Source organism: Salvelinus sp. IW2-2015, unplaced genomic scaffold (genome assembly GCF_002910315.2).
Source record: "Salvelinus sp. IW2-2015 unplaced genomic scaffold, ASM291031v2 Un_scaffold3061, whole genome shotgun sequence".
Lineage (NCBI taxonomy): Eukaryota > Metazoa > Chordata > Actinopteri > Salmoniformes > Salmonidae > Salvelinus > Salvelinus sp. IW2-2015.
Genome location: NW_019944353.1, coordinates 37,501 through 50,000, shown reverse-complemented (window position 1 = coordinate 50,000; position 12,500 = coordinate 37,501). Strand labels below are relative to the sequence as shown.

The window sequence follows — 12,500 nt, the reverse complement described above, 5'->3', positions numbered from 1 at the left end:
ACAGGCCAGGTGAGGGCGAGACTACAGTGGAGGCCACTCAGACATCATGACTAAGCACTGCCATACCCACTGAGAGCCACAGTGGACCACTTGTTCCTCCCAGTCACTCAGTCCTCTATGGAGAACGCTAGACCACTTCTGCAACTGCACCCCAGATAGCCAATGTCCTGACACAAAATGGCTGCCTATGCTGGCTGCCAAAGCTGACTGGCCAGTGCTGCTGTGCCAGGAAACTGGTGATGGTGTTTTTGTTATTACTCTGGCTAGCGGATATCGCGGCGCTATCTCCAAAGCTGAAGCCCTGGCATGGTGCAGCAGTGGAGGTTTGCATGACAGCTGATAACCATGTCTCACCGGCCTGTGACCAGACAAGATCAGCACGATGGATAGAGTACAACGATACTGTCTCACACACACACACATACTGACATGACACACACCCACATACTGACATCGAGACACAACACAATACTGACAATGACCCACACACACATACTGAAATGACACACACACACATACTGACATGACAACACACACATAGATCACACACAATACTGACATGACAACACCCACTGACACACACACAATACTGACATGACAACACACAGACACCATACAAATCTGACATGACACACACACACATCTGACATGACACACACACACATACTGACATTGAACACACAACCATTACTGACTGACATCCAACACATACGCATACACACACCATACTGACATGATACACACACACATACTGACTATGACAGCACACACACATACTGACATGACACACACACACATACTGACATGATACACACACACATACTGACATGACACACACACAAGATCAGCAAACACACACATTCAAGAGATATTTAAGAACAGAATGTGCTCCTATGCTCCCCCTATTCGTTCCCAGCCATCCTACACCGCACAGTACTTTGCTTGCTTCCATGAAAGATAAACACACAGGGACCAGAAGCAGTAACAKGCTGAAGTGTAAATAGACCAGGAACACATCCCAACTGAAGTCAGCGGTGTCTCCTCTGAGGAGAAACAGAGGCAGGGGGTTTCAGACTAACATGACGAGGGGTGTTAGTTACCGTAAAATACTGCTAGAACACTCCCCCCACCCAACACTCCTTCTCTCTCCCTCCCTCTTTCTCTCTCTGCTGGTGCTCCTTGATCTACCCTCCAGCTGCTGCCCTAGCTGTATCCCTCTACCCTTACTCCCTCCCACCCACCCAAGTCCCTCCCTGCCTGGCACAGACACCCTGGACCCTCACCAACCAAGAGATGGAGGGATCGAGGGAGGGCATCGAGGGGGCTAAAAGGGAGTGTATACAATACATTTTGGGAGAAGGCCAAATGCCTGGTGAAGGGGGATGGAGACATAGACAGAGGGAGGGAGGGAGACAACATGTCCTAAGCCCTTCTTTTGTACTTAATCAACCTGCATGATTTACTGTACACTTACCCAAGTGAATGGGAGGAAAGTGTGTGTGTGTGTGTGTGTGTGTGTGTGTGTGTGTGTGTGAGCGTGCGTGCGTGCGTGCATGCGTGCGTGCGTGCTTGGGGTGATTGTGTGTGTGCGTGTGTGAAAACTTCCTCTCTCACCTTAACGGTACGGTGGTGTCTGCGTGAGGGGTGGTTGTGTGTGTGATAACTGTGTTCGTCTCTCACCTTAACGGTACGGTGGTGTCTGCGTGAGGGGTGGCAGCGCATGTTGCTGGTGTTGCAGCATCCCGTGCACCTCTTCACCTCCACGCACGGCGGCCATATCAGAAAGTTGGCAGCCGTGGGGTCCACCTGGCTGCGCGGGATCTCATAGATCACCGTCCGCGTCTTACACACCGCAGGCACCGCCTCCTCTGGAGAGAGAGAGAGAGAGAGAGAGAGAGAGAGAGAGAGAGAGAGAGAGAGAGAGAGAGAGAGAGAGAGAGAGAGAGGGGAAGAGAAACGAGAGTGAGGGCTGTCTCTTATACACATCTAGATGTGTATAAGAGACAGGAGAGAGAGAAAGAGAGAGAGAGAGAGAGAGAGAGAGAGAGAGAGAGAGAGAGAGAGAGAGAGAGAGAGAGAGAGAGAGAGAAAGGGGGGAAGATGGAGATACTTAGATATACACTCAGATGCTTTTTAATGAAACTATGTAGTACAGTTAAGCAATAAGGCACGAGGGGATGCGGTATATGGCCAATATACCACGGCTAAGGACTGTTCTTTGGATACAGCCCTTAGCTTATATATTGGCAATATACCACAAACCCCCGAGGTGCCTTATTGCTATTATAAACTGGTTACAAACATATTTAGAACAGTAAAATAAATGTTTTGTCATACCCGTGGTATACAGTCTCATGTTTTGTGTGGACCCCAGGAAGAGTAGCTGCTGCTTTTGTAGCAGCTAATGGGGATCCTAATAAAATACCAAAAATACCAAATATACCACGGCTTTCGGACAATCAGCATTCAGCGCTCGTTCTACCCAGTTTATAATGGTTGTTAGATGCTGTATCATTCAACTGGCTAGAAGCACTACATTGGTTTTCTGACCATTGGACGATACACTACTCTCAGAACGTATGCTATTCTTACCCTTTTACCCACCGAGATCTCTGAGCACCCTTAAGTATGTCATCTACATCACTGATCACTGATTCAGGATCAGCTCCTAATCACAGTCAAACCCTAACCAGCACTAAAGGCTGATCCAGGACGATTCACAAAGGAAAAGATGACAAATAAAGAGACGTTTTATGACCTGAGGAGTTTGGGTAGTAACTGAGTGAGTGGAGACTCTAGAGAAAGACTCTTTGTTCTGCTCTAATGCAGCTAGATTAGGCCAAACAGCCTTATGTCTGCATGTAGGGCTTAAAGGACATGAATAATACGTGTGTCTGTTTCTAAGGGTGCTGGCACCAGTGGAGGCTGTTGAGGGGAGGACGGCTCATAATAATGGCTGGAACGGAGCAGATGGAATGGCACCATGGAAACCATGTGTTTGATAACATTCCACCTAGTCCACTCCAGCCATTACCAAGAGCCCGTCCTCCCCAAGTAAGGTGCCACCAACCTCCTGTGACTGGCACGTATATTCAAACAGCAGGCAAGGCATGACCAGCCCTTCATTTGAGACGTGATGCCCTGAGAAGCCTGCGGTATGCTCCAGAAAGAATAGAGTACTGAGTACAATATGCCACCATTATACAACGCGGCTGGTGCGCGTGCACACAGTACAGTGAGTGAGTGCTTGTTTGGATGCCAACAACATCTGCAGTACTACTCATCCTCTTGGTATGGTACATGATCTAACCAGGAAGAACCCATAGTTACAGGCTGTAAGTAAGGCCTGGAGACCTCTTGTGTGACGAGTACCTGAAGAGTTTGGCTTAGTGGGCTAATGCAGTSGTATGGAAGACCTGGGTTCGAACCCCGTCCGTCACACATCCCTACAAGCTACACACTAGGCTCCTCTCTCGGCCTCTGTGAGAGGATACCTCTACCCGCGTGGCACTCTCCCAGGTAATATAAGTCAAGGCCCGGCGAGTTGAGACATGAACACTGAATGCCTGGAATTTCCTGCTTTAAGGATCCTTTTTCCTCCTCCCGACATGTGTGTCTTAGATCTACACGCCACAGTCAATCATAGGCTCCCCTAGACCGGTAACCCCTCCCTTCCCTCACCAGCGATAATCTCCCATGAATCCTAGGCTAAATGTTTGGTAGATAGACGTCTTGTCTTCATTATAAGTCCCTCAGTAAACACAACCTAACATCATGTCCATTCATTGTCATGCCTTGGTTCAAACGTAGCCTGTATGTGTGAATCCTGTGTTGTGTTGTAATGTGATGATGTGTGGCGTTGCAGACGTAGCCTGTATGTGTGAATCCTGTGTTGTGTTGTGATGATGTGTGGCGTTGCAGACGTAGCCTGTATGTGTGAATCCTGTGTTGTGTTGTGATGTGATGATGTGTGTCGTTGCAGACCCACCAACGCTCCTCTTGCGGCGGCTGTGTATCTGTGAGCTCTTCAGGTCTGAGTAGCCGTGTTGTTGGGAGTAGTTCTTATGATGCTTCTGCATCGGCTTGGTCTCCTCCATGACCTCATTTTCCGCACCTCGTCAAAACAGAAGGCAGCCGTGTTAATGCAATGTCTCGACACACACACACACACACACACACACACACACACACACACACACACACACACACACACAACACACAACAACAACACACACAAACACACAGACACACAGACACAGTCGCAGAGACTCACTCATACACACACGCACACACACACCCACACACACATACACACAGAGAAAGGAAGCTTACTCAACCAAGCAAGTTCACCCCAGTTTCACCACTCAAGCCTACATTAATGACACTTTACAAGCCCACTTAATTGGAGGTGAATTACATTGTGGTACAAGTGGCTAGTGTGGTCCTCAGCTAAAGACTGCGTCATTTCCTCCATTGATGTTTTATGGAGCCTGCTTCTCCACAACAAACATTCCTAGTCACCGGCTTAATGACTTAAATGAACCGCCTTTATTGGCTTGGCAGACGGTTGATGATGTCATACCTCGACAGTAATCACCATCATCATCATTGTTCGGATGCGAAACAGCCGACCACAAGCCTCCTCCAGTAGYGGTTACAGCAAACAGGATCTAGATAGTATGTTTTAAACCATGCCATAGACCTTAATGTACAGACGAAAACTAAATGCTTCTAAATAGTGCCAAATAGGGTTCTTTGGCTTGTTCTTTGGCTGAAAAACCTGAATGGTTCTTCAAACGGTACTACAAAGAACATTTAAGATTGATGCAGGTTCTTTTTTCCTAAGGTTCTATACAGAWCCATTAATAAAGGTTCTATATAGCACCAAAAAAGGGTTCCGCTATGGTTACAACCCTTTTTGGAGCTATACAGAGCCCTTTTTAAGCTTCTTTATAGAACCTTTATGGAGAATGGTTCTATAAAGAACCTTCATCAATCTTAAATGTTCTATGTAGTACCGTTTGAAGAACCGTAAATGTTGTTATTTTGGTTAGCCATATTATATTGTATGAATTCCATAGGTGTTATTATTGTGGTAATTGACAAGTTGAATCGAGAGTGTGTAGCGCTGAGCCTGCTGGACTCACTGAGGGAAAATTGAGAACTGAGGTAGACAACAGTTTTCAATTGACATAAGGCATATGTGAGTCTTTCACAGGCACCGTCACTGGCCATAGTCATATTTACAACGCAATGTCATAACACCACAGATTACATCAACTGGCATGACACTCTCACTCACGGTTGTAAAAATGGCTGTGAGCAAACATGCCCCGAAATATTCTAATGAGCCACCCCACCCTACATTTTAATTATACTAACAGAGAAACCCTTTTCTGAAATGCAAAGAACCATAGAAGGGCTCATTGAGTCCTTATGGTTCCACATAGAACATTCACCTTCCCAAAAACCTTGGGGAACCGTCTTTTCTTAGTGTGTATTACATGCTCAGTCTTATTCACCCATTACTAAACACAGTGGGAGGAGGGGGAGACTTTCAAGAAGGAATGCAGCGGCTACAGTTGAGTCACACAGGTGCCATCTTGTAATGTAAACCAAGGTGGTCGTTTCACAGGTGGTCATCAACCTCCATCAGCCAGGTAGTCTAGTAGTCTAATTGTGGTTTTACATCACTATTTATAGGAAATGTTTGCTTAAATGTTGACTTTTGGAGAAAGTGTACAATTACGTTGAGTGCAATTATGTTTAGTCATGGTGCCACGTACAGTGCAGCACTGTTAGCTAACTGAATGCTAACAGTTTACTGTGGCTAGCTACCTTATTACAGTCATGGTGCCACAGTACAGTGCAGGGCTGTTTAGCTAACTGAACGCTAACAGTTTACTGTAGCTAGCTCACCTTTATTACAGTCATGGTGCCACAGTACAGTGCAGCGCTGTTAGCTAACTGAATGCTAACAGTTTACTGTGGCTAGCTCACACTTATTACAGTCATGGTGCCACAGTACAGTGCAGGGCTGTTAGCTAACTGAATCTAACAGTTTACTGTGGCTAGCTCACCTTATTACAGTCATGGTGCCACAGTACAGTGCAGGGCTGTTAGCTAACTGAATGCTAACAGTTTACTGTAGCTAGCTCACCTTATTACAGTCATGGTGCCACAGTACAGTGCAGGGCTGTTAGCTAACTGAATCTAAACGTTTACTGTGTTAGCTCACCTTATTACAGTCATGGTGCCACAGTAAAGTGCTGGGCTGTTAGCTAACTGAATACTAAAGTTTACTGTGGCTAGCTCACCTTATTACAGTCATGGTGCCACAGTACAGTGCAGGGCTGTTAGCTAACTGAATGCTAACAGTTTACTGTAGCTAGCTCACCTTATTACAGTCATGGTGCCACAGTACAGTGCAGGGCTGTTAGCTAACTGAATGCTAACAGTTTACTGTGGCTAGCTCACCTTATTACAGTCATGGTGCCACAGTACAGTGCAGGGCTGTTAGCTAACTGAACGCTAACAGTTTACTGTAGCTAGCTCATTATTACAGTCATGGTGCCACAGTACAGTGCAGGGCTGTTAGCTAACTGAATGCTAACAGTTTACTGTAGCTAGCTCACCTTATTACAGTCATGGTGCCACAGTACAGTGCAGGGGCTTTGCTAATGAACGCTAACAGTTTACTGTAGCTAGCTCACCTTATTACAGTCATGGTCATCTGATAATCCCAGCTTGTTTTGTCCCCACCCAGAGGTATGCACTTTATTACAGGATCTGGTGCCAAAGTAACACACACTCATGGTACAGAACGCAAACACACACACACTCATGGCTGGCGTGCACGCACACACACACACACGCACACACACAGCAGTAAAATGATAAAGGGCTGTTCAGTGGATGCAGCCTTTTCCCAGGGAACAGAGGCTGGACTGTACAGAAACTTTCTGAGACACTGTTTACAGATCAGGTGGGTCCTCTCTCTGGTAGCCCACCTGTTCAAGGGACACAACCCCATACCTGTTCACATATACTGAACACACATACACATCACACACCCAAACACACACACACAAAAAGGAAACCTAAACACACAYATCAGAACTCAACTCACTATGCTCMTAACAACGTAAAGCYCAGAGTCAACCACTAGACAAAGCCTTCAGGTAAAGGACTTCACTTATCCAGCTCCTTTGTGCTGTAGACGAGACATCTGAAAGGCTTTTCTTCTCCTCTACAAGGTCTATATAAACCTCTGTTTGCGTATTTATTTACCTCTGTATGCTGCATTTCGAGGCCTTGTCGAGCGTAAACATTGCCCAGGCAGTGGGAAGAGAGAGGAGGCCATAGCGTCTCCCTGTCAGCTAKTCAGTCATTTAGCAGACACTCTTATCCAGAGCAACCACAGGAGCAATTAGGGTTAAATGTCTTGCTCAAGAGGACATCGACAGATTTGTTTCACCTAGTCGGCTCTGGGATTTGAACCAGCTATATTTTGCTTATAACAGCTAGGTACCTACCGTCCCAGTCAGACAGCTAGGACCCAGAAAAGATTTCCCTCCCTAGAGGAAGTGATTAGTGTTTACCTGCTCTGCTTGGGAGCCCTGTCTCCCTGCCGTTTAGCCCAACACAAAACCTATAGGTATCACTGTGTCAAGTAGGCTCATGTACACTAAGGCACTCAAACACACACGCTAAAACACACATGCACGCACACACACACACACACACACATATGCACTCAGTCAGACACACAAACATGCACGCTAAAACACACATGCACGCACACACACACATGCACGCACACATGCACACACACACACATATGCACTCAGTCAGACACACAAACATGCACGCATGGACACGCAGGACGTGCAAGCACGCATTCAGACATGCACACTAACACACACACACTCTGTCCTGTCTGCCCTCCTGTCAGTGAAACAGGTTGTGACAGCTGCCTGATATCTCCACCTAACAACCTTTTAATGCTTTGGGTCACTGACAGAACTCCCAGCCTGCCTCTCTTTCTGTCTCTCTCTCACTCGCCCCTTAACCTTTCTCCGTTTACCCTTCTCTCTTCCTCCATCCCTCTTTCTCTTGCTCTCCCTCTCTTTATCGCTCTCTCTACCTTTCCCCGTCTCTCTCAATCCCTCTCTCTCTTCCTTTTTTATCTCTCTACCCCCTACCTCTCTACCCCCCCTTAATTTCTCTCTATCTATTCTTCCCCTTTCTCTCTCTAGGTGGGAAGGGAGTGAAGGAGAGGGGGAGGCAGGCAGGCAGGAAGCGAAGGAGACGGGAGGGCAGGCAGGCAGGCAGGCAGGGAGGAGAGGAGGGGAGGGAGGGAGGGAGGGAGGAGGAGGGGAGGGAGGGAGGAGGGGGAGGGAGGGAGGGAGGAGGGAGGGGAGGGCGTCACGGCAATGGACACCGGGAGGAGACAGGCCATGTCAGAGTGGCTGGAGAGAGAAAAGGAGACGCCATATAAAGGAGTCCTTTAATGGACTGACTACTGCTTTTTCAGCATCACAAAGACCTTTCTGTTGTTTTCCCTTTCTACATGAAGAAAGCAGGCTGGGAGAGCGAGAGATGGGATGTTAGTGATTAGCGGTGGATACTGTGATTCAGGCAGAGGATGAGCAGGGATATGGAGCTGGAGCAGGAGAGAAGAAGAGATTGGGGCACTTAGCTTAGCGTGAGAGGAGACAGGAATACGACACAGAAGAAGTGGGGAGGAGGAGAAAATAGAAGACTATGGAAGACAAGAGACGGGGAAGAGAGAAAGAAAAGAGTATATGGGAGACAGGGACGGGGAGAAGAGAGAAAGAGATATGGAGACAGAGAGGGGAGAAGAGAGATAACGCGAGATATCGAAGACAGAGACGGGGAAGAGAGAGAAAGAGATATGGAGACAGAGACGGGGGAAGTAAGAGAAGAGAGGAGAAGAGACATCAGATAGGAGCAGAGACATAGAGACAGGGTGGAGAGAGAGAGAAATGGAAGGAAGTAGAGTGGAGACGAGAAGAGAAAGCTTTTGTAATGGAAGAAAGAGGGGAGAAAGATGCAACGAGAGACGATGAGGGGAGAAGAGAGAAAGAGATATGGAGACAGAGACGGGGAGAAAGAGAGAAAGAGATATGGAGACAGAGACGGGGAGAAGAGAGAAAGAGATATTGGAGACAGAGACGGGGAGAAGAGAGAAAGAGATATGGAGACAGAGAGGAGGAGAAGAGAGAAAGAGATATGAGAACAGAGACGGGGAGAAGAAGAGAGAAAAGAGATGGAGACAGAGACGGGGAGAAGAGAGAAAGAGATATGGAGACAGAGACGGGAGAAGAAGAGAGAAAGAGATATTGGGATAGACAGAGACGGGGAGAAGGAGAAGAGATATGGAGACAGAGAGGAGGAGAAGAGAGAAAGAGAATATGGAGAACAGAGGGAGGAGAAGAGAGAAAGAGATATGGAAGACAGAGACGGGGAGAGAGAGAAGAGATATGGAGACAGAGACGGGGGAGAAGAGAGAAGAGATATGGAGACAGAGACGGGGAGAGAGAGAAAGAGATATGGAGACAGAGACGGGGAGAAGAGAGAAAAGATATGGAGACAGAGACGGGGAGAAGAGAGAAAGAGATATGGAGACAGAGACGGGGAGAAGAGAGAAAGAGTATGGAAGACAGAGACGGGGAGAAGAGAGAGAGATATGGAGACAGAGACGGGGGAGAAGAGAGAAAGAGATATGGAGACAGAGACGGGAGAAGAGAGAAGAGATATGGAACAGAGACGGGGAGAAGAGAGAAAGAGATATGGAGACAGAGACGGGGAGAAGAGAGAAAGAGATATGGATAGACAAGAGACGGGGGAGAAGAGAGAAGAGATATGGAGACGAGACGGAGAAGAGAGAAAGAGATATGGAACAGAGACGGGAGAAGAGAGAAAGAGATATGGAGACAGAGACGGGGAGAAGAGAGAAAGAGATATGGAGACAGAGACGGGAGAAGAGAGAAAGAGATTGGAGCGAGACGGGGAGAAGAAGAAAGAGATATGGAGACAGAGACGGGGAGAATAGAGAAAAGAGATATGGAGACAGAGACGGGGAGAAGAGAGAAAGAGTATATGGAGACAGAGACGGGGAAGAGAAGAGAAAGGATATGGAGACAGAGACGGGAGAAGAGAGAAAGAGATATGGAGACAGAGACAGAAAGAGAAGAGAGTATGGAGACAGAGAGCGGGAGAAGAGAGGAAAGAGAATGAGACATAGAGACGGGGAGAAGAGAGAAAAAGAGATATGAGACAGAGAGGGAGAAGAGAGAAAGAGATATGGAGACAGAGACGGGGAAGAAGTAGAGAAAAAGAGATATGAGACGAGAGCGGGGGAGAAGAGAGAAAGAGATAGGGAGACAGAGACGGGGAGAAGAGAGAAAGAGATATGGAGACGAGGACGGGGGAGAAAGAGAGAAAGAGATATGGAGACAGAGACGGGAGAAGAGAGAGACAGAGAATAGGGAGAACAGAGACGGGGAGAAGAGAGAAGAGAGTATGGAGACAGAGAGGGGGGAGAAGAGAAAAGATATGGAGACAGAGAGGGGGGAGAAGAGAGAAAGAGATATGAGAGCAGAGACGGGGAGAAGAGAAGAGATATGGAAGACAAGAGAGGAGAGAAGAGAGGAGAATATGAGAGAAGACAGGGAGAAGAGAGAAAGAGATATGGAGAAGAGACGGGGAGAAGAGGAATGGAGATAGGAGAGAATGAGAGACGATAGGGAGAGAGGAAGAGAGAAAGAGATATGGGACAGAGACGGGGAGAAGAGAGAAAGAGATATGGAGACAGAGACGGGGGGAAGAGAGAAAGAAGATATGGAGACAGAGACGGGAGAAGAGAGAAAGAGATATGGAGACAGAGACGGGAGAGAAGAGAATAGAAAGGATGATGGAGACAGAGACAGGGGAGAAGATGAGACAGTGTATGGATGACAAGAGACGGGGAGAAGACAGAGGGGAGAAGAGAGATAAGAGTACAGAGACGGGGAGATAGAGAAGGAAAGGGAGATATGGAAGACGAAGACGGGGGAGAAGAGAGGAAAGAGATATGGATAAGAGAGACGGGATGGGAGGAGAGAGAAGACGATATAGGAGACAGAGAACGGGGGAGAAGACGAAGAAAGAAGATTATTGGAGAACAGAGACGGTGAAAATGAAGAAATGATATCATGCATGATGGAGACAGGGAGCAGGGAGGGAGTCATATTGTAGATGAAGGAGGTAGATATTTGGGACCAGTAGATCTGCTGGGTGGAGAAGTGAAGATAGTTGATGGATGATGAGAACAGAGACGGGATAGAAGGTAGTTAAGCTAGGCGCGATGTTTGCGAGACTAGAGATCGTTGGGCGAGACTTGAGATATGAAAGGAGATATGTGTATGGTCAGCAGTACGGGGGATTAGAGAGAGTATAAGTCGTAGATTAGGCTAGACAGATGAAGGGTGAGCAAGCAGAGAGATAGAGATACTGGATCGACAGCCATGACTGCGGGAGAAAACGGAGAAGCAGAGTGAGGTCTGGATGATTTCAGACGACGCGCGGTACGAAGAGAGAACTCGGGATGTACATGCGGATCGAGGACGGTAGGGAAGGATAGAGGAATACGACAAGGAGGATATTGATTTATCCAGATAGGACTTGCGTAGAGGAGGAAGAAGAGAGGAGACTATGTCAGGGATTGTGCTACGGACACGAGGCCAACAAGGACGCTTTGGTAGTGGTCTTTCTGAGGCTTTGTCTAGTGGTTGACCTCTGGTTGTGACCCGCAGTGTAAGAGAGAAAGAGATATGGAAGAGAGCCGGGAGAAGAGAGAAAGAGATATGGGATAGACAGAGACGGGGAGAAGAGAGAAAGAGATATGGAACAGAGACGGGGAAGAGAGAAAAGATAGGAGACAGAGACGGGGGATGAAGAGAGACAGAGATGGGGAGAAGAGAGAAAGAGATATGGATAGACAGAGAGAGAGACAAGCATGAAGACACAGAAGCAGACTGAATGAGCAAGAGAGAGAAAGAAAAAAGAAAGGAGAGTGAGAGGAAGAGAAAGACAGTAAAGAAGACAGAGCAAGATATAATGCTACCTCTGTAGGGAGCCCCCCTCCTCCTCTCCCCTGTCTACTCCAGGTAAGGTWGAGGTAAAGGCTTGTAGGTAATGACACGCCTGCTGCCTGCAGCAGCCTCCTCAGTCTCCAGCCATGAATCACACTGCCTCTGATGACTCCTAAATTACTCCCTCTATTAGCTAGGAGACTCTCTCTCTCTCTCTCTCTCTCTCCCTCTCCCTCCTTCCCTCATTCTATGTTTGACTCCCCCGTTCACTGTCAGCATGCTACCTGCTGACACAACACTTCTGGACCCGTTTTCATAAAGTATCTCAGAGTAGGAGTGCTGATCTAGGATCAGTGTTGCCTTTCCTACTCTGAGACATCTTATGAATACAGGCCCTGGTCA

At 47.4% G+C, this 12,500-nt stretch overlaps 1 protein-coding gene across 1 annotated transcript in view; it reads right to left on the bottom strand.

Moving 5' to 3' along the window:
* The window catches only part of LOC112075283 (platelet-derived growth factor subunit A), a 39,996-nt gene that overhangs the window by 20,667 nt on the left and 6,829 nt on the right, over positions 1-12,500 (bottom strand). The window contains exons 3-4 of the mRNA XM_024142305.2: positions 3,989-4,114; positions 1,681-1,868 (exon numbers count right to left, since the gene is read on the bottom strand). Of these exons, the coding sequence (XP_023998073.2) occupies positions 1,681-1,868; positions 3,989-4,114 (314 nt within the window). The remainder of the gene's footprint in view (positions 1-1,680; positions 1,869-3,988; positions 4,115-12,500) is intronic.